The sequence below is a fragment of the Chelonia mydas genome, chromosome 2 (genome assembly GCF_015237465.2).
Source record: "Chelonia mydas isolate rCheMyd1 chromosome 2, rCheMyd1.pri.v2, whole genome shotgun sequence".
NCBI classification, from domain to species: domain Eukaryota; kingdom Metazoa; phylum Chordata; order Testudines; family Cheloniidae; genus Chelonia; species Chelonia mydas.
Window position 1 is genome coordinate 177,646,012 of NC_057850.1, and position 22,228 is coordinate 177,668,239.

Consider the following 22,228-nt stretch of genomic DNA (forward strand, 5'->3'; position numbering starts at 1 on the left):
CTATGTCCCCATCCTAAACTCCTTATTAAAGTGATCTAACTTCCATCTCAGGCTATAAATTTGTATTTTTCTCTGACCTCATTCACATCCTGAAGATGTCAGGTGACTCGCTCTAGAATTGAAGAAAAGGCCCTTTAATTATTTAAATCTTATCAATTTGTAAGTCTCCTTAAGAATTTCTGGCATGTGGGGTAAATCCAGGGGTTAGTCTGTCCTTCAGAAGTTTGTCTGAATGGATTTAAGTAAACATACTAATTTGTTATTTCTTGGTGGGTGTTCAGCCATCTGAAAATATCAGAACACACGCCACCAAGTCCAGAGGTGCCTTGGTTGCATGCCTTAGTTGGGAAACTAAGTTGATTGATTGCATGCCTTAGTAATGTTTCCATCACTGTCATTTTGTAGTCTGTTACTTCAGGATTTACCTATACACGATCTGATACAGCATTATTCTTCAGGTAATTGTAATTCTTCAGATTATAGTTCATACTCCTCACCCACCTTCTCAATTTCTTCAGAATCTTGATATTGATTCTTGAATTAGTGGAAGGAACTGAGTGACGTTTGTGGCCTTGCCCCTTTTTCAGTCTTCAGATTTTGGCAACTCATATGAGAATGTTTGCGCATGTGACTTTCTCAGCTAAAATTTATAAATTAGTGCTCTAGGGAACTATGTCTTCTAAAAATGGGTTTCCATATAGGCAGTTGTCTTGAAGAACCAATTACCAATTTCACCCAGAGAGATCTGTGTCTTGGAGAATCCATCTTCTGAATTTGCCAAATGGATTTACAGCATTAAGAGGCTCTGAGAATAAGTTGCATGAACATAAAATATCTGTCTACAACTTTCAGACTAGTTGATTCAATAATAGTCCATAAGATTTGAGATGTGTTGGGTGGTAGTGCTGTCACTTGATTTCTGGAAGATGTCAGCTTCAGATGTAGAAGAAAGCTTGGAGTTCAGGGCAAGGGGAAATTTGATGGATACTTTCATGTATACCCCTGTGAACAAATAACTTTGCACAGCTGAACCCATATGGAGTAAAGGTCACCTAAACGCCATTTCCCAAAAATAACCCTGTCCTGCTCAGGTCATATAGCTGCACTCAGCAACATTGTCTATTTGGTGTTTCCTTTATAAATCACTTTTCTGGTGTTTATAACCCACCCAAAAAGAGAGGTGCACCATTTTTTTTTCCCCTTCAGCATTCTGAAAAGTTACATTTTGAGCCCTTAACTTGCATACATTGTCTTTAATCTTTATTAAAACATGTACAAGTCACCTCTTTATTTACAAGTATATATAATTTTCAAGCTTGCTGTGATTCTGTAAAGGTTTATCCAATAATAATTTACATGCCTACATTTAGAAGAACTTGAAGGTCTGACATTTAAGACAAAATGTTTAATGAACCCAAAACTCACATTAATTTATATTAATGTTAAAACCACACAGATTAGTGTGAAATGAGATTGTCCTGCATCTGATTGATGTTACAAATAGGGTGTCTTGTCAGCAAAATAGTGACTACTGCATGGTAACTACGGGTATTTTTATGCCATTTACAGGGGAAAGAGCTAACTGTTTTTCTATAAAATCCCTTGGAAACTTTGGAGTTTTTTTAATTTTAAAGAGTAAGTTTAAGTTTAGTGGTGTGGAAGAGGTGGGGGGCTGGAGAGACAGTAAAATTAGAGTGGGAATAAAATGTTAACCACAGATTAATTTGGTTTGAGGCATTTCATGTTTACCTCCATTCCCTTCATGGAATGAATGATAGCTTTTATTATTCAGCTTTAAATTGTTAGTTATTTCTTAAATGCTACATTTTGATATATGAAGGAACTTAATTTTTATTACTAGAAATCCCAGCCATATCATTAGTTGTCTGATACAATTAATTACCTATTTTCATTTCCTAATAGGTAATTAACTGTACATTAAACAATTAATGATGTGGCTGGGATTTCTAGTGGTGATAAACCTGGCATACAATAAGTGGCTTAATTATTTAAAAAATGAAGAATAATTTTTTTCATGTTACTGTCCAACAATGTGAGAAATTTGAACTTTGATTTCTGCTCCTAAGCCTCTAGCTTCCTGAAGATCAATACTTCATTCATTGACCCTTCTGGCTAAATCAGAAGTGGCATTAAGTGTCTGAAAAAGACCCCATTCCTCCTCTGGAATCATGCTACAGCGTATTGTCCATAAGGGTAAGGAATAAAATAGAGAAAAATGAGGATATAATTTAGGGCTCCAGCAGGGACACTCATCTTGTGCCTTTTCCTCCAAGAATTTTGCATTTTTCAATAATAGTTGACTTTGGTAATTTCCCCCTAAATATTAAGCTTTGTTTTTATAAATCCTTCCAAATGAGATTTGGGCTTTGGCCTATGGTATGCATCTGTTGTAAGGTCTTTAAATTGTGTTTGTTACTGCTTATGTTTTAACTCAAAACATTGCTAACTTGGGCCTTTGGTTCAGCAAACACATTTGTGCTTAATGCTATGCATGTGAAAAGTCTTATTGAAGGCAATAGAACTATTCATGTGTATAAAACTAAAATCTGTTAGTGTTTGTAGGCTTAGGCCTTTATCAACACTTGCTTTCAGTTGTAACTCTTTTGCCTGGTAATGGCATCTTTAAAAATTCCAATATGTACTCATTTTTGTGGTTTTGTTCTTGCCCTTACAACTGCTGCTTGCTGTCAAATTGATTTTTTTTTTAAATATGTACAAGCTGTTCATTAGAATCAGGATCCGTTTTTGTGGAGAAAGTATTGAATCAGGTATTCAAATACATTTTACAAAGCTAAGTGGTTAAAAAGCTGCCTGACTTTTATTACTTTCAATTAATTTATAGGCAGAAGCAAGGCTTGCAGCCAAACGGGCTGCTCGAGCAGAAGCAAGAGATATACGTATGAGAGAATTGGAACGACAACAGAAAGAGGTAATGTTGATTTTGCTATGCTTTATTATTTGGTACTAAACTTCTTAATGAACTGCTTTGTATTATGTTTCTTAAGAAAAGTTATTTATATTTCTCAGTATAGTATAGCCATATATCAGCATTTCCTGCATAGGGTAGCCATTACTATAGCTTTTTCCAGTGTAGTGTTGGAATTCAAATGAGTAATTTGCTCCATTCCTATCTCTGCACATGCGTGGATAGCACTGCATGTACATAGTCATATTAAAATGTTAATTTTAAACTTCATTAATAACAAAGGACACTAAAGGAAAAAGGGCATCAGCTATTTAAATATGACTGTAACACTTCTGCTTACCATACGACTACAAAAATACCTTTTGAAACTTATGTCTTTTCTAATTTAGCCTGGGGCTCCAGTCGTTGGAATGTTTTTGTAATAAACAGCAGTTTTATATAATATAACTTTAACAAATGCAATAAATTAATTGCTTAAAAACAAAACTGCTCAAAGACATAGACTCACCTAAATGTTTTGCTTTGAAAATGGACTGTTGTCCTTTTAACTTTATAATTTATTTTCAGTAAACAGTACATAGCGCAAAAGCCAGTGCCCATATAACTAATTCTGAGTAGACAAGAAGGCTATTTTAATGCTTTAATTAAAGGAACATCTTTAATTTGAAATCCGGACAGTTTTATAAAATGAATTAAAAATAATTTAAAATACCAAACCTACCCCTGTGTCAGCTGACAGTTCATGTTGTTTTACGTTTTTAAGAAGTTTTCTGCCTCTACTGTTGCTGTGGAAAACCCACTAGGTAAGCAGGGGTATCTGAGAGATTGCACCGAAAATGCTGTCAATTGCTCAAAGTAAACAAACTGAATTAGCAGAGAAAATATTTTTTTCTCTAATCTTATTTATAATAATCCTGGTGGTTACCTGTAAAAATAAGTCACACTTCTGTCTGAATTTTTTTCCAAGTTGACGGTGTTCTGTTAAACATGAAAAGAACAAATCTACAACCATGGTACTCATCTGAGTAATCTGTACAAGAGCATTTGGACATAAGATAAACAGTTAATTGAAAAGTTTTTTTTTTTTTAACAGGACTCCATGTTTAGGATGAAAAACCTTAATGGGTATCATGGGAACATTAATTAAAACTGATACATAGACTGTGGTGAAATAGTCTTTTCACTTAGCATACTTGTGGGATAGTATGCCTCTTGGCCCTAGTGAAGTGAATTGGAGTTTTCCCTTTGACTGCAACGAAACCAGGATTTCATCCCTCCCTCTCTGTTAAACGATAAACACATGAGCCAGTTCTGTAGACTATTCTGATATTCTTGCATTTATAATAATAAAAATGACATTCACTTGAAATATGAATTTAAAAATGGCAGTCTCTCTTAAATTCTTCCATACTGTTGTGAGAATTTGACAATTTGGTGTGATGGTATGGAGTGAATTAGAAATCAAGGCAGAACGTCTTAATTAACTTTTTTAATATTTGGCTTTAGTTTATTCTAATTGTGTTACCTAAAATAAATTTACAGATCTCATATTCTGTGGACAATAACATGCGACTGTGAATTGTAAATTGTACAAGATGATGTAATCTCTATGATGCCTGTTCTGTATTAATTTTTTTTAAACATTTTGTAGCTTTCTCATCGCTCATATGATAGAAAATGGGGACGTATCCAAAAGTGGATGGTAGGCCAGGACTGCCTGTTGTGCATGTTTACGCTTGCAGAATTAACATAGACTTGGAGGGAATAAATTACTAATGGTTTGCAAAGTGTGAACACATTTTATGACTGATGGGGGGGGAAAAAATCATTACATAAGGTCACATATAGGACATGGTACAGAGGCAAAAAACATTAGAAGTGTGCCATTTTCTCTTTCACAGTGAGTTTGCATTCAGAATGGAATTAAAGTAGCTTTATGTTGGCAAAGGCTTATTTTTAAAATTGTAAATGTTTCTGTGTTAACTTACTTCCACAACCTGCCTTATTCTATATTCTTCTTTGATTAGACTGGCAGGTGTTATCTTCCACAGATGATCCAGGCTATCTTTCAGTGGCTATAACTTTCTTTTAAACAAAACAAAAAAGTCAGTTTAAAATTGATATACTATAACCTCCAACTTTTCTTTTCGTCTTTAAAAATAAGAGGAGGGGGCAGGCAGTGCCAGCTTACTCTTGCATTCTGGATTCCAAACTTCCAGTTGATTCCAGCGGAACTTTGGGGTGAAAACAAATGCAAGACTGGTTCCTCTACATGGGATGGCATGGAGATAAGAGTTGAAATTAGAGCAAAGTGCCCCTCAGTCTGTTTACGTTTATTCAGCTGTTTAATTAGAGAGCTGTTTTCACAAATTTGTAGGCCTATCTTTGCTTTTCTAAAAGCAAAATTCAGATATGATTCTATAGAGAAGTCAATTCTATAGAAATGTCTTCTAGTTTTCAGAGGGTTAAATCTTCACATTTTTATGCTAACCCTTACAAATTGAGCCTATAGTTAGAAGGAATGAATTTTTTTTAAACACTCCAAATTGCATTTAATCCATTTAACAAGGAAAACTGAAACGTGTTCAGGCGTTTAACTTTTTAATATATTTCTCTAGAATAAGAAAAAACCAAAACCCTGCAGAACGTAAAGGTCTAAGAGCATGAACATTGTTTTTTATTTTTGGATTGATTGTAACCTATTAATAAAAATTACTATCCTATTAATGTTCAAAACATACTTCTCCAAATGCCATGTTGATACCCCCCCACCCCCCAGTTTGTTACATGCTTAATACTGAAATAATGCATGGGATGGGTTTTGGGGAGGAAAAGGAAGTTACCTTTATCAAGTCAGAAGAAATATTTTTTTAAAACTTTGATTAGCTTCCAAAGGTCAAACAATTTTGTAGCTAGGGATTTGCTCTATTTGATTGTTGGCATCTTGTAACCATATCATTTGGCTTCTATGCATTGTAATTCCAAAGTTGATTTACAAACTAAACATCACACTGACTTCATAGCCTGCTGAAATTGCAACTGAATCAGCCTACCTAATTTTACTTTTACTTCTATCTTGTCAATTCCTCCACAAACTGTTTATTTAAAAAGCAGTTATCTCAGGGTCCAAGTGCTTATTATTCATTATTGTTCAGTTTATTTGTTAGGGTTTGTCTTCACTGGAGAGTTAACTTGAGGTATAACTCCAGTGCAACCCCATCTCTACACACACAAATCCTTAAATTGAGTGTGGTGCTGCTATTAATGAGAGTTGCCTACCTATCCAGGGGTATAAGACTTCATTTAGAGTTAGCACACTTCACCAACTGCTAATACAATCACTCTGTGCAGCTCAAGTGTTGTTTTGCAGTGTGGCCACTCACTTGAGTTAATGCCTCTCTAGTTAACCTAGCTCAAGTGTAGATAATCAAAGTTAACTGCAGTGATGACATAGCCTTAAACACCAACAGTGTACTTGTGATGCCATACCAACTCTTTGTCATCTCCGGTCTCAGGCTAGGGTGAGTGTGTGTAGATTTCCATTTTTGTTCCACTGTGTGATGGCCTGCCTTATCCTGAGAATTTGGTCTAGTCCAGTGGTTCTCAAGCTTTTGTACTGGTCACCCCTTTCACATAGCAAACCTCTGAGTGCAACCCCCCCCATAAATTAAAAACACTTTTAAATATATTTAACACCGTTATAAATGCTGGAGGCAAAGCGGGGCCTGGGGTGGAGGCTGACAGCTCATGACCCCCCATGTAATAAACTTGCGACAAACTGGGGGTCGGTACCCCCAGTTTGAGAACCCCTGGTCTAGTCCCCCAAAGGAGGATCAGGTTGTTAGTTGGTTGCTGGACACCTGGTTGGTGTCTCTTGCCCAGTGATACGGGACCTTCAGTGTCTTGATTTTTTTTTTTTTTTGGTCTCTGCATTGACAGGCGTTTGAGTGGATTTCGTTCTCCCTTCGATTCTTAGCCATCTGCTTAACTTTCTGTTGCCTTTAAGTAGAATTCAGATCTGCCTAAATGCCTTCCTTGCTTTCGATCATAAGCCAGGCTGTTAGACGAAGCATACATCCTAAACACCTACCCTTTTAAAATGGATAATCATTTATGGTAACTAGCAGAAATGGTCACCAGCTTCAACAATCTGCCTGCAGTAGACACTGCAGTGTTCACTCAGTCCTGTGATTGAGAGTGCTGACTGCTTTACAGTTGCTTGACATTTCTTGGTTATGCAGGCAGGATAGCCTTTTGTGATGGGTTATATAGAGGTAAAAATTGCCACACAATGCCCAAGAACATGTGGGTTAATGCACTCTGGAATATATTACTGCAGTGCTCCAGGAAAAGGAATGTTAGCCGACAGTTGCACAGGCATAGTTGGGGGAGTTTTTTGTATACACCAAAATAAGTGTTGTGAATCCTTAAGGAATGCAACCATTTGCCAATCTTGGCTGCTTCCAAGGGCAGGCCACTTTTAGCCACAAAGGTTACTTATCATGTATTATCCATTTTGAATATGGGCACAAATCATTTTTGGAGTCAACCACATGGCTAAAAGTGTAGTATGACTGAGGGACCCTAAGTCCCAAACTAATATCACCTCTATGTACAGTCTAAAAGGTGTTGCTGGAGTGGACCCTTTCTTTACCCTGTTGATAGGTAAAGTCTGACTGCTAGCACTTTGTGACCTTTTGAGAGGTGGAAGACTGGGGAGGACAACAATTTTTTTTGAAGGACTTTTTATTTTTTACAAGTGGGTCCAGTTCAAATGTGAAGTTTTATATTGAATGGTTTAAATTGAGACAGAATTTCGTAGTGTATTTATTCCCTGTAACTAAACATTTTTTATGTTTAAGATGCTTCTGGCAATTAAAACAATAGTTTTTTCCCCTCTATTTTTGTTCCCAGTTTTCCCACAAAGCTTCCCTTATTTCTAGGTTATAGTAAACCCTCCCCAATCCTTCAATTGAAGAAAGTATCTTGGGGTATCTCAGCTGCAGACTTCTCCAAAAGTCAGGCAAGGCTAGGGGAATTAAAGGATCAGGAGCTCCCAAATGAAAAATGTATAGCTTACAGGGTATAATCACACTTTAATTTTGGTTGCTACCCCTAGCAGAAAGTTAATCTTGGTGACAGTGGGACAGAGGTATCTTTATCTGGGCTAAAGTAACTTTGGAATCAACTTTCAGATTCTTGTTTTGACAAACTTCTCTGGAGTATAATTCTTGGGTTTCTTTTGTTTTTAGTCTTTAATGAGATTCTTCTACATTTGTTCTAGATATATCATTTTTTTTCTGCCCAACCAGCAAAAGATTGTCCATTTTTTACTTTTAATTAAATAATACGTCACCTCAGCTGCACTTTCTTAACAACATAGTGTGGTAGACACCTGCTTTCGAGTCAAAATGAAATGAAAGCAATGTTCATCTGATGTGAATGCATTCACTTGCTTCAGTTGATTTCCCAAACACTTACCTGTGTGCAAAATAAGTACTGCATGCTCTTCCGTTTGCTTACTTTTATTTTGTTCATCTTTTTTTTTTCATTAAATAACTTTCTACATTTCTTCTTTCTCAGGAAGATTCAGAGAGGGCCAGGTATTCTCTCCGTTCTAGTCATCGTTCCTATCTGGTTTGTGCTAATCTATAAACTCTCCCTTCTCCCTGCTAGGCCTTACTTTAACAAACAAACATTTAACTTCATTTTGCTTTCATTTTTGTTATCAGGGAGCGGATGACTTGGTGTGTGCTCGAAATATTGGCAGTCATAGGGTTAGTACATAGTTTGTGTGAACTTTGATACTACATGCAACTTATCTGTTTTAATCAATATAAATGGGGCAGTGTGTTCACGTCAACATTTTAATTGTATTTTATATCAATTTATCTGAATCTCTTAATAAATCTTTAAAATCTCATGGTGTTTGTATTATGAGATACCTTGATTTTTTTCCCCCCTAAACACTTATAGTACAAACAAATAATTTAGTTGCTTAAAATAATTAACTTCATGTGAGTTTGGAAATAAGCCCTAAAACATAAGCAGTTCAGATTTTGATTACATGGAATAATTTTACTTCCATTGGAAGCAAATTTAAAAAAAAATCACATACTTAGTGTTAGTACATGTACAGTACAACTTTAAATAGACTGTATTTAAAACTTAGGTCAAGTCATTGTACTTGCGTCACTTGTTCTTCTACCAAACAAGTGCTGAGAATGATAAGATTGCATAGTCATGTACATGCATGTTACCTGCACATTAAGATATTTCAAGCTGTCTGTAGCTGCTAGGACTCATCAGCTGTGCACTGAGGTCAGATTGGAAGCTGCTCTTGATAATTGCTTAGAATGCTTTGTTTAGGTTGGTAGTGCTTTTGAAAGAAAAATGGATCTAAAAATGTTTCTCCTTGTTCCCTCGCCTCTGCCTTCCCAAATTTTCTCTTCTCTTTGCTGCTTTTCTACCTTCTTTTTCTCCCAGTTCCCCCCTTCTTCCATTCTTGTTCATTGTTTCCCTTCCGTTTCCCTTCCACTTCCCTCTCACCTTCTCTTCCTCTACCCTAAGAGTTGCTTCCCTCTCTTCTATCTCTAGTCACTTCTTACCGCTCAAATCTACTTCTTTACTCTTGCATTTCTCTGTCCTCCTTTCCTATGGTGGCTTTTCTTTCATGCTTAAGAGAGAGATCTGTGTGATTCCTATGTTCTGTTTTTTCCACTCTTGCAAAAGTGGAGAATATGCATTCTTAAGTTACTTCATTATTCCCTTTTAGCAGCAGCCCATCCAAAAGAGACTTGCAAGCTCTCTGTTCACTGGCTTCATCCTCACAGAGTACAATTTTGTAATGATGGTGTGAGTGTGGCAGTTCACCAACATCTACAGCTCCTTTCCTTCAATCTGTTTCCCTTTCCTTGACCATCCTCCCCCTGCACCCTCCCAGTCTTATGATAGACTTCCCCCCCCGCCCCCCGCCCCAGGCTCAGAAAAAAGCAGGACAGGGGCAATGTTTAGAGCTGAAAATCAGTTCTCCACCAGAGCATTTTGTATCTTAAAGAAAACAAATGTTGAGCTTTTCTTATTTGTAGTAATACTGTGAAGATCCTTAAGTATGATTCACCTCAGTAGTAACATTAAATAAATTATTTATCTATTTGCTTTTCTGTTTTCATCACTCCATAAGAGAGAAGAGTTCTAGAAAACTGAAAGAGGAACATTGTAATGTCAATATTAAGGGAGTGAAATGGCTAATTACAGACTAATGGTTAACTTCAATCTCAGGAAACTTTTTTTTAAAGCAACTTACTATGTGGACAGAACTGGAACATAAGAAATTGTCAATGTGAGTTTACAAAGAACAGATCTTGTCCAAGAAAGTTGATGTTTTTCAAAAATGACTAAAAGTTTACTAATGAGAGAGTGATAACTGTGTGCTCTGTGGTAAATGGATTTTAGTCAAACATTTGATAAAGTATTGCTGCAATATACATTGATATGCCTGTTTTCCATCTATTACTCATAATAGATCTATCTATCTCTACGTGTGTGTAAATGTAATTACAGAAATTCTGTACAAAAGACACTTGGCAGAATTTGATTTTTACTTTTCATAATTTCAATAGATAACTATTTTAAAACTGTTTTTCTAGTTTTATCCATTTCAGTGTTCACACTTGCATACTTATGCGTTTTAACAATATTTTGTATTTTATTTTAATTTTCACAGTTGCAGGAAGTTATGGGAGTGGGTCAGAGTAATGGGGGAGGTCAGACAATAATTATTTAACGACAGTAGATGTTGAGACTTAAAAACTAAAGGTTTCTAACTATTAAAACTCAAATACCCAATATCACGTGTCAAAATATACAAAATAAATATCCCTAGATCAAAATCTAATAAGTTCCCAAGCAGCATTTTTCTTACTTTGCCTATCATTACATTTTTATTAATATTGATAGAAATATTTTTGTCTATTTGTGTGTATGCATTGAAATAAGTGTTTAGTGACATGTCCCGATAAAAATCTAATCCCTTCCAGGCTTAAGAATAGTCAAGCTTCATTCCTCAGTTAATGGAAACAAAACTTCAGTTTTGAGGTTAATATTCAATATGCTTTTCTCTAAAGCAGACCATCTCTGACCCTTCTTTTTGGAATACAAACTTAAATCTTGTTGTGGTCATTAGAAGCTAGAAGATGACTAGCTACCAAATGTCAGAAAATAAGAACAAGTTTTAGTTGCATTCATTATTTATATTATGATAGTGCCCATGTAGTCTACACAGCCAATGGCAGCGAGTCTCAGAGCCGGGCTCTACACACTTGGGCTCATGGGTCTAGGGCTACCATGCTATTTAAGTGCTTTGCTAAATTGTGCCCTAAATTAGATGAATAATGGCATATTGTACATTCAAAACCATAGAGAATGTTAGTTACCTTTATATGTCTGGTCATGTTTTAAAGTTAATATCTGGTGTGGAATAACTTACCTTATGGTATAAAATGTCACGGACTTTTTTGAATGAAATTGCCGTAAAACTGAATTTATAGATTATAAGTGAAGCAAAGAAATTGAGGTACTTAATGAGAAAACAGAAGTGCTAGATCTTAAATTAATATAAAATAAAACATGTGCACGTATAATATGTATGCAGGTCTTATTATTATGCTGTATTTTTGAAAAGTGTATTGGAATGTATTCCATGGTAAAAAGCATTAATAAATGCGCCTACCCACACCAGAAACTAGAGAAACTAATTTCGTAGATAAACATTAGCCTTTCTTCATCTTTTCCAAAGAGAAAACAATTTGCTGAAAGCAGTCATGTTGTTTCTCATTCTTTAAGAAATAAAACTCAATTAAAGAAAGCACAAACTAGTATGGTTAGAAATAGCAATGAGATGGTCATCCATAGTACTTGTCAGTGGTGACCACACAACTCGCTCTTAAGTTATACTGTCATTCCTAGTGCATAAAATTAGCTTTATTACACTGCTCGCCATGCATTGAGTACAGATTTATATATATCTCTATGCTGAAAGCAGTTTTTTATTTTGAATTTGTTTACTGTTTATATATTTGAAATTCATAATCTTCTACAATTTCATTCCTACGAGTTCATCTTCGGATGTCAGTGGGTCTCATAGCAGCAGAACAAGCACCTCCAGAAGGAGAGATCTTGTGGTGTGTAATCTGGAAATGAGCATATTTGGCTGTGTTCATGTAATATAACATTTTGTTTGCCTACTGATCAGAAATAGTAATAAAATACTGAACACATTATTTTAACGGAAAACAAAGTAGTTACTGAAGTATGTTATTACTTGTATAATACAGCTTTCTTCCAGCAAAAATGTATTTGAAGGCTCTGAGAAATCTGTGGCTTAAATTTTGTTTTGGCTGAGCAAACCAAGGTGGGAACAGTGTTGTGGGAAGAGGTGATCTTCCAGTTCCTCAAATAAGAGAAATGTGTTGAGATGACAAATCTTGAAAACCTCTGCATTAAATTAAATGTAGATTCTCTGCTCAGCTTTTGGCAGGAGACAGCTTCAAGCTTCAATTTGTAGATTGCTCCAGCCATATCTTTTTTTGGGGTAGATACTGTACTTTTAGTCCCATGATCTGGCCTGAAATAAGAAAATGAAGGATAACTATTATTCTAGCTTAGACAATTTGATCTGTATTATTTATATGCAGATTTTAATGTTTTCTGAAGTTGTTGAATTGTTAATGAATTATTATTAGGGTTCTGTGTGTGTCAGAGATTGCAGTAGGGATGGATTCCGTGACTTTCTATGACTTCTGCAGCAGCTAGTGTGGCTGAGCCCTGGTCTGTCCAAGCAGCTAGCCCTGGGGACAGCTGCTCAGGCAGCCCTGGGGACAGCCACACCGGCTGCTGCTGCAGTGGCTCTGCAGTCAGCCCCTGGGGCGGCCCCGCAACCAGCCACACCAGCCGCTGCTGGAGTGGCATTGGCCTTGGGGCCAGCTACATGGGCCGCTGCTCTGGCAGCCCCGCGTAGCTGGCTCTGAGGACTGCCCAAGCAAGGGCTGATGCGGCTGGCCCCGGGGACTGCCTGCACAGCAGTCCTGGGGCCGATGGGACCCATGCAGCTAGGCAGCTCCCAGCAGTGGTCCTGGGGCGGCCGGAGCAGCAGCTTGCCCCCTGGGGCTTCCCCCATGGCGGCAGCTGGAGCAGCAGCAGGCCCCTGGGACTCTACCTTTCCCAGCAGCTGGTGCCACATGCTCCCGCCCCCCACCTCCTCTGCCCACACCCACTCCAAGATTCAATCATGGATATTTATGATATAAGTCATGGACAGGTCACAGTAGGTTGACCAGATAGCAATTGTGAAAAAATGGGACGGGGTGGAGGGTAATAGGCACCTATATAAGATAAAGTCCCAAAAAATGGGACTGTCCCCATTAAAAACGGTCTCCGGCAGTGATTTTTTTTGTTTGTTTCTTGCCCCGACCTGTCCATGACTTTTACTAAAAATACTCGTGATTAAATCCTAGCCTTAATTATGATCCTATATATGGGGTTTTGACGGCAACAGCACTCTTCAGTCTGACCTATCTCCATGTGTTGCATTTAAAATAACCCTTTTTTAGTTAAAACGGTGCAGCTTAAAAAGTAAACCAGATCTGAGTGGGAAAACAAATATTCAGAGAATCAAATTAACAACAAAGAGGTTATCCTTATAAATCTCCTTTTAGCAGCATAAATGTCTTAATAAAAAAAAACTCACCAGTTTTGGCTTCAGTTGTAGCATTAATAGGGTATAGAAAGATTCTGAAACCAGTTTCCATTTTCTTTTCATTCCTGTTAGTCAGAAAAGTGACACTGAAATAACACCAGCATTCTCAACAGTTCTGCTTCCTATGAGTACTAAAAATCTGTATCTGCTTGCTTCACTAGCAAGAATAAAATTTTATTCTGACAGCATTGCAAAGCCAATATCAATAGAAGAGGGGACCTGGATGCTTTTGTGGCTTATGCATCACCAACAGATTGGTTAACTAAGGCCTTGTCTACACTACGAAATTAGGTCGAATTTATAGAAGTCGGCTTTGTAGAAAGCGTTTTTATACAGTCGATTGTGTCCCCCCCTCACACAGATGCTCTAAGTGAATGTAGTCGCCGGAGTGTGTCCACAGTACTGAGGCAACCGTCGACTTCCGGAGCGTTGCACTGTGGGTAGCTATCCCACAGTTCCTGCAGTCTCCGCCACCCATTTGAATTCTGGGTAGAAATCCCAGTGCCTAATGGAGCTAAAACATTGTCGCTGGTGGCTCTGTGTACATATCGTCAGGCCCTACTTCCATCCCCCCCTCCGTGAAAGCAAGAGCAGACAATCGTTTTCCGCCTTTTTTCTTGAGTTACCTGTGCAGACGCCATACCACAGCAAGCATGGAGCCCGCTCAGCTAACCGTCACCGTATGTCTCCTGCGTGTTCGCAGATGCAGTACTGCATTGCTACACAGCAACAGTTTATTGCCTTTTGGCAGCAGACAGTGCAGTATGACTGGTAGCCATCATTGACGTGGTCCAGGGTGCTCTTTTAACCGACCTTGATGAGGTCAGGGCGCCTGGGCAAACATGGGAGTGACTCAGCCAGGTCATTTTCCTTTTAAGTTTTGTCTCATGGCGGTTCAGTCCTACCGGCAGTGTACTGTCTTTTAATCTGCAGCCAGCAGAAGACGATGGTCAGCAGTCATACTGCACCGTCTTCTGCCGAGCACCCAGGAGATGACGATGGCTAGCGGTCGTACTGCACAGTCTGCTGCCAGCAAGATGTGTAAAGGTAGATGAAGTGGATCAAAACAAAAATAGACCAGATTTGTTTTGTATTCATTTTCTCCTCCCTCCCTCCGTGAAATTAACGGCCTGCTAAACCCAGTTTTGAGTTCTATCCTTGAGGGAGCCATTCTGTTTCTCACAAAGCCACCCCCTTTGATTTTAATTCCCTGCAAGCCAACCCTGTAAGCCATGTTGGCAGTCGCCCCTCCCTCTGCCAGAGCAACGGCAGATAATCATTTCGCATCCTTTTCGCTGGATTTCCCAAGCAGGAGCAGACGCCATAGCACAGCAAGCATGGAGCCCGTTCAGCTCACCACAGCAGTTATGACCATTGTAAACACTTCACGCATTATCATGCAGTGTATGCAGAACCAGCACCTGAAAAACCAGGCAAGGAGGCGATGGCAGCGTGGTGATGAGGACATGAACACACTTTTCTCTAAAACCGCGTTCCCCTGTAATTTGGAGATCATGGTGTTAAATGGGGCAGGCTCATGCCATGGAACACCAATTCTGGGCCCGGGAAACAGGCACAGAGTGGTGGGACCGCATAGTGTTGTAGGTCTTGGACAATTCCCAGTGGCTGCGAAACTTTCGCATGCGTAAGGGCACTTTCATGGAACTTTGTGACTTGCTTTCCCCTGCCCTGAAGTGCAAGAATACCAAGATGAGAGCAGCCCTCACAGTTCACAAGCGAGTGGCAATAGCCCTGTGGAAGCTTGCAACGCCAGACAGCTGTCGGCCAGTCGGGAATCAATTTGGAGTGGGCAAATCTCCTGTGAGGGTTGCTGTGATGCAAGTAGCCAGCACAATCACTCAGCTGCTGCTGCTATCAAAGGTAGTGACTCTGGGAAATGTGCAGGTCATAGTGGATGGCTTTGCTGCAATGGGATTCTCTAACTGTGGTGGGGCTATAGATGGAACGCATATCCCTATCTTGAGACCGGACCACCAGGGCAGCCAGTACATAAACCACAAGGGGTACTTTTCAATGGTGCTGCAAGCACTGGTGGATCACAAGGGACGTTTCACCAACATTAACGTGGGATGGCCGGGACAGATTCATGACGCTCGCATCTTCAGGAACTCTGGTCTGTTTAAACGGCTGCAGGAAGGGATTTACTTCCCAGACCAGAAAATAACTGTTGGGGATGTTGAAACGCCTATAGTTATCCTTGGGGACCCAGCCTACCCCTTAATGCCCTGGCTCATGAAGCTGTACACAGGCAGTCTGGACAGTAGTCAGGAGCTGTTCAACTATAAGCTGAACAAGTGCAGAATGGTGGTAGTGTGTGCATTTGGATGTTTAAAGGGTCGCTGGCGCAGTTTACTGACTCGCTCAGACCTCACAAAACCAATATTCCCATTGTTATAGCTGCTTGTTGTGTGCTCCACAATCTCTGTGAGAGTAAGGGGGAGACATTTATGGCGGGGTTGGGAGGTTGATGTAAATCGGCTGGTCGCTGAATACGCGCAGTCAGACACCAGGGCAGTTGGAAAAGCACAGGAGGGCGCGGTGCGCATCAGAGAAGCTTTGAAAACCAGTTTCATGACTGGCCAGGCTACGGTGTGAAAGTTCTGTTTGTTTTTCCTTGATGAAAACCCTCCCGCTTGGTTGACTCTAATTCCCTGTAAGCCACCCGCCCTCCCGCCTTTGATCACAGCTTGCTTGCAAAGGAAATAAAGTCACTATCATTTAAAAAACATGTATTCTTTATAAATTGATCATAAAAATAGGGAGATAACTCACAAGTTAGCCCGGCTGGGGTGTGGGAGGAGGTTAGGGGGAAAGGAAAAGGCCACTTTAAAACTTGTTGAATGCCAGCTTTCTGTTGCTTGGGCTGTCCACTGGGGTGGAGTGGTTGGGTGCCCGGAGCCTCCCACCCTGCGTTCTTGGGCGTCTGGGTGAGGAGGAAGGGCGGTTAAGCAGGGGCTGCAGCGGCAGTCTGTGATCCTGCTGCTGTTCATGAACCTCCACCAGACGTCAGAGCATGTCCGTTTGATCCCGCAGTATTCCCAGCGTTTCCTCATGCCTACTCTGATCTTCCTGCCGCCACCTCTCCTCACGTTCATCGGCCACCGTCCGGTACTCTACTGTTGTGTCCCTCCACACAGCTCTGTCAGTGCTGGACAACTGCATCAGCTCAGAGATCATTTCATCGTGCGTGTTTTTTTTCGCCGCCTTATCTGAGAGAGCCTCTGGGATGGAGGAGGGAGGCTTGAAACATTTGCAGCAGCTGGAAGAAAAAAAGGGAGTGAAGTATTTAAAAAGATACATTTTACAGAACAATGGCTATACTCTTTCATGGTGAACACCATTATTCACATTACATAGCATATGTGATTTTGGTACAAGGTCGCATTTTGCATCTTGTATTGAGTGCCTACGGCTTTGGTGTTAGAGATCACACACACAGGGCCAGGCAACAGAATTCAGCTTGCAGGCGGCCATGGTAAGCCTTTTGTAAGTAAGGTTTTTTGGCTTCTGCAGCCTTTATAACAGCAGCCCCCTCCTTTCCCATACCAAGTAAAGCCCATTGAGTTGGCCATTTACTGCTGCAGTTTTCCTGTTAACGTGCAGCAGCAGAAACCAAACTAACCCCCTCCCCGCATCCAGTTATCTGGGATGATCGCTTTTCCCCTCCCCCCACCGCCTGGCTGGTATCAGGGAAGATCCCTGCTAGCCAAACATGAACAGCTCCACGCCAGTGGCCCCCCTCCCACCGCGTGTCTAACTGCAGGGAGGATTTCTTTTCAGCCACAGGCAAATGGCCCAGTAAGAACGGGCACCTCTGAATGTCCCCTTAATTAAATTCCCCTATTTCAACCGGATTACCACGAACGATATCACTCTCCTGAGGATAACACAGAGAGATAAAGAACGGATGTTGCTTGAATGCCAGCAAACACCAGGACCATACGCTGCCAGGCTTTGTCATGCAATGATACCAGATTACTTGCTATTAGCATGGCGTGATAAAGTGTCCTACCATGGAGGACAGAATAAGGCTGCTCTCCCCAGGAACCTTCTGCAAAGGCTTTTAGAGTACCTCCAGGAGAGCTTCATGGAGATGTCCTTGGAGGATTTCTGCTCCATCCCCAGACATGTTAACAGACTTTTCCAGTAGCAGTACTGGCCATGAATGCATCCCAAGTCCTCAGGGCTACTTAATCATTAAAAAACGCTTGCTTTGTAACATGTATTATATTAAAAAAGGTACACTCACCAGAGGTCCCTTCTCTGGCATCGTTGGTTTGGGAGGGTATTTCAGTCAGGGTGATAAAAAGATCCTGGTTGTTGGGGAGAACGGTGTGCTGTGTGCTCTCCCCAAGCTCGTTGTCGTCCTCCTCATCTTCCCCATCTGCAAAATCCTCGGCCATGGCGGAGAGTATCCCATCCTCGGAGTCCAAGGACAGCGGTGGGGTAGTGGTGGCGGCCCTCCCTAAAATTGCATGCAGCTCAGCATAGAAGCGGCATGTCTGGGGCTCTGTCCCAGAGCGTCGGTTTGGTTCTTTGGTTTTCTGGTACGCTTGTCTGAGCTCCTTAAGTTTCACGCGGCACTGTGTTGTGTCCCTGATGTAGCCTCTGTCCCTCATGACCTCGGAGATTTTTTGAAATGTTTTGGCATTTCGTCTTTTGAACGCAGTTCTGATAGCACGGATTCCTCTCCCCACACAGCGATCAGATCCAGCACCTCCCGTTCGGTCCATGCTGGAGCTCTTTTTCGATTCTGGGACTGCATGGTCACCTGTGCTGCTGAGCTCGCCTAGCAAAACAGGAAATGAGATTCAAAAGTTCCCAGGGCTTTTCCTGTACACGTGGCCAGTGCATCCGAGTTCAGAGTGCTGTCCAGAGTGGTCACAAAGGTGCACTGTGGGATAGCTTCCGGAGGCCAATACCTTCGAATTGTGTCCACACTAACCCTAATTCGAAACGGCGATGTTGATTTCAGCGCTAATCTCCTTGTTGGGGAGGAGTACAGAAATTGGTTTTAAGAGCCCTAAGGGTGCAGGGTTAATTCAGATTTAACGCAGCTAAATCCGACAAACTCGTAGTGTAGACCAAGTCTAAGTTACAGTTGTGGAATCTTGAAAAATGTATAACCCAGAAAGAACAGATTTACTTTCACATCCCAGGACTAACACTTAAAAAAATATCATCGTATCTGTAAATTGAGCAAATCTGATGTCTGGTATTGCGAGACAGTAAGCACGGAACTCTACAACTACAATACTATTTTTATGGAGTCATTTTCCAGAGTTTTTCCACATTCTCATACAGCTATTGTAACAGAATTTGTGTAAATATTTAAAGTTCTGATATTCAAGCAGTATGAAAACTGGTCATGTAGGGCTAGCTTACCGTTGTCACAAATCATCTCACTTTTCAGTAGGGCTATCAAGCGATTAATTGCACTATTAAATAATAGAACACCATGTAATATTTTTGGATGTTTTCTACATTTTCAAATATATTGATTTCAATTACAACACAGAATACAAAGTGTACAGTGCTCACTTTATTTGTTTATTACCAATATTTTCACTGTAAAAAACAAAAGAAATAGTATATTTCAATTCACCTAATACAAGTACTGTAGTGCAATCTCTTTATAATGAAAGTTGAACTTACAAATGTAGAATTATGTACAAAAAATAACTGCATTCAAAAATAAAACAATGTAAAACTTTAGAATCTACAAGTCCACTCAGTCCTACCACAGCCAATCGCTCAGATAAACAAGTTTGGTTACAATTTGCAGGAGATAATGCTGCCCACATCTTGTTTACAATGTCACCTGAAAGTGGGAACAGGCGTTTGCATGGCACTGTTGTAGCCAACATCACAAGACACTTATGTGCCAGATGCAGTAAAGATTCCTATGTCCCTTCATGCTTCAACCACCATTCCAGAAGACATGCGTCCATGCTGATAACGGGTGGTGCTTGATAATGATCCAAAGCAAAGGGGACTGACACATGTTCGTTTTCATCATCTGAGTCAGATACCACCAGCAGAAGGTTACTTTTCTTTTTTGGTGGTTCGGGTTCTGTAGTTTCCGCATCAGATGTTGCTCTTCTAAGACTTCTTAAAGCATGCTCCACACCTCGTCCCTCTCAGATTTCGGAAGGCACTTCAGTTTCTTAATTCTTGGGTCGAGTGCTGTATCTGTCTTTAGAAATCTCACAGTGTACCTTCTTTGCATTTTGTCAAATCTGCAGTGAAAGTGTTCTTAAAATGAACGTGTGCTGGGTCATCATCCGAGACTGCTATAATATGAAATATACAGCAGAATATGTGTGAAACAGAACAAGAAACATACAATTCTCCCCCAAGGAGTTCAGTAACAAATTTAATTAATGCATACTTTTTTTAACGAGCATCATCAGCATAGAAGCATGTCCTCTGGAATGGTGGCTGAAGCATGAAGGGGCATATGAATCTTTAGTATATTGGCATGTAAATACCTTGCAATGCTGACTACAAAAGGGCCATGCGAATGCCTGTTCTCACTTATAGATGACCATGTAAATAAGAAGCGGTCAGCAGTATCTTCCATTAATGTAAACAAACTTGTTTGTCTTACCAATTGGCTGAACAAGAAGTAGGACTGAGTAGACTTGTAGGCGCTAAAGTTTTTTGCATTGTTTTCTTTTTGAGTGCAGTTATGTAACACACAAAAAATCTACATTTGTAAGTTACACTTTCACGATAAAGAGATTGCACTACAGTACTTGTATGACGTGAATTGAAAAATCCTATTTTTTTGTTTATCATTTTTACGGGCAAATATTTGTAATAAATAATATAAAGTGAGCACTGTACACTTTGTATTCTGTGTTGTAATAGAAATATATTTGAAAATGTAGAAAAAAATCCTAAAATATTTAATAAATTGCAATTGATATTCTATTGTTTAACAGTGCAATTAATCGATTATTTTTTTAATTGCAATTAATTTTTTTGAGTTAATCGCGTGAGTTAACTTCGATTAATCGACAGCCCTGCTTTTCAGAAATTTGCACAATTTTAGCAGTGTGCTATGAAGTAGCCATTCTAATTTTAAAAAATCTATTTTTCCTCAAAAATGCCAGTTTGTGATGCATAATATTCCATAGTGTGAATTTTGACTTGTACTCAGTAAATCTGGGATTCTTTTAATCCTCTTAATTTTGGACTACTACTTTATTGATATTAACATTTTTAAATTTTTATTTTTTTCTATCCTGATTTCCTGTTGTCTTGGCATTCTGAAATTCTTCTTTCTTTTCCGTTGGTTTATCATACCTTTAGCGTGATGGTGGGAAGGATAGATCTACAAGACATTCTCTCTCAGTATGTGGATAATTTGCATGTCTTTATATGAATAATGGCTACTTTCAAAAGACCTGATCACATTAATTTTGAATGATTGTGAGCTCTTAAAAATTATCACTAAATTCACATCTTACCTACTGTGTTCTCAGTTAGGAAATGATTACAAATGTAACTATTTTGGAAGGGTGCATATATAACTACTTTTCTGACAAAAAATGAAGTTATAGAATATAGAATTTTAAATCTAAATAGCCATCTGTATGTGTCACTCATTGTTAAATTTCTATTTTAACGTAATATTATAGTAGCATTATAATTACTGTTCTGAAGAGCATGGTATTGGCATGGGGTTCCTTTAAAGTCTCTTCTACTTTTCTCTGCCATTTAAAAATATTACCTCCATTTAACTTGGCATACAAATTAGACTGAGGAAACATACATTTTCAAAAACTAATATATTATTATTGTGCATCAAAATATACTAATTTATGATAACTGCTAATGCCCTGATCTTGCAACTTGTTCCACCTAGGCACAACCCTGCGCCCATACTGGCTGCTGCCATGGTCCTAAAATAGTGGGGTGAGCTGCCAGCTCATCTACACTAGGACTCGCAAAGTTGCTTATATCTGTGAGACAGAAGTAGTATTTGGAATGGTGGGAAATCTGTGTTTTTGTTTTTTTTTCTTTAAAAATACATAGAATATACACAGAAGGGGAGGTGTTCTGATGACTGGAAGGCACTTCATACATCAGTTGGGGCAAATACTACTGAGGCAAATAATACAGAGGAGGTTCACACACGACAGAGCCCTGCCTGTCAGGAGTTGCCATTGTGCAGCAAGGATTTGTGGCCAAGACTAGTTGATCTGCTACGTGCAATCTAAATGGTTCACCACCTACCCCGCAGCCGCATTAGCACAAGCATTACAGAGGCCACATCAGCTTTTAGGCTGGAGCCAGTTCAGAGACCTGTCCAGGAAGAATTTCTTCTGCTTCTCCTTGCAGAGCCTGCTGAGATTTTGCACTGTGTCTGAAACTTGGTCTGTAAGTAATTTACGCCTCTTGATTCAGACTCTGTAAATGCAGAAAGAAAAGATTGTGCCTGTTACATGTGGGTCACAAAATCATAAGGGCTAGATACAACAACCACAAAAAAGCTT

General features: G+C 39.5%; 1 protein-coding gene across 10 annotated transcripts in view; it reads left to right on the forward strand.

The window, feature by feature from the left end:
• Positions 1-22,228, forward strand: part of LRRFIP2 (LRR binding FLII interacting protein 2) — a 153,660-nt gene that overhangs the window by 41,781 nt on the left and 89,651 nt on the right. For 6 of the 10 annotated variants that reach the window (XM_007057222.4, XM_027819611.3, XM_037890115.2 and 3 more), the window contains exon 3: positions 2,864-2,950. In XM_007057222.4, coding sequence (XP_007057284.1) covers positions 2,864-2,950 — 87 coding nt within the window. Of the gene's footprint in view, positions 1-2,863; positions 2,951-4,598; positions 4,650-8,530; positions 8,585-8,679; positions 8,725-22,228 lie in introns of all 10 variants that reach the window. The other 4 variants (XM_043540667.1, XM_043540668.1, XM_043540666.1 and 1 more) reach the window with 3 other exon arrangements.